The sequence below is a fragment of the Fonticula alba genome (genome assembly GCF_000388065.1).
Source record: "Fonticula alba strain ATCC 38817 unplaced genomic scaffold supercont2.6, whole genome shotgun sequence".
NCBI classification, from domain to species: Eukaryota; order Rotosphaerida; family Fonticulaceae; genus Fonticula; species Fonticula alba.
Genome location: NW_009242976.1, coordinates 2,149,273 through 2,149,723, shown reverse-complemented (window position 1 = coordinate 2,149,723; position 451 = coordinate 2,149,273). Strand labels below are relative to the sequence as shown.

At 69.2% G+C, this 451-nt stretch overlaps 1 protein-coding gene across 1 annotated transcript in view; it reads right to left on the bottom strand.

Annotated features, from left to right (window-relative positions):
* H696_04118 (hypothetical protein) overlaps positions 1-451 on the bottom strand; it is a gene marked incomplete at its 5' end in the record, with an annotated part of 8,192 nt that overhangs the window by 5,416 nt on the left and 2,325 nt on the right. The window contains one exon of the mRNA XM_009498001.1: positions 132-264. Coding sequence (XP_009496276.1) covers positions 132-264 — 133 coding nt within the window. The remainder of the gene's footprint in view (positions 1-131; positions 265-451) is intronic.

The window sequence follows — 451 nt, the reverse complement described above, 5'->3', positions numbered from 1 at the left end:
TGGGTGGCGGTCGATGGTTAGTCCCCCCTTGTGTGCGTGTGTGTGTGTGTGCGCGCGTGTGACCCATGGCACTCGTGGGAGGCCAGCAGCCGGAAGGGCAAACGCCATGCGGGCCGGGGGCCGCCGCGTACCGGCATGCTGCTCCCGAGAGGCGGCATCCGACGCCGATCGGGAAGACGCCCCGCCGGCATTCAACAACAGGGCCGAAAAGGGCTGGCGCAGCGAGCCAGCCGACGGGTCGGCCGCCTCATCGTCCAGGCTGGACTGAAATGTCCGCGACCCGGCCCAATGGCTAGACATCGTGCAGGTGCATCCACGTGCGCGATTGGCGAGGGCAGAGGAAAGGGGGCACAGAAGGATGGGCCGCAGAGATGTGGGAGCGAAGTGAAGGGGGTGGAGAGACGGCGAGGCGCATGGGGGGGGGGGGGGGGGGGGGGGGAGGGGAGAGAGA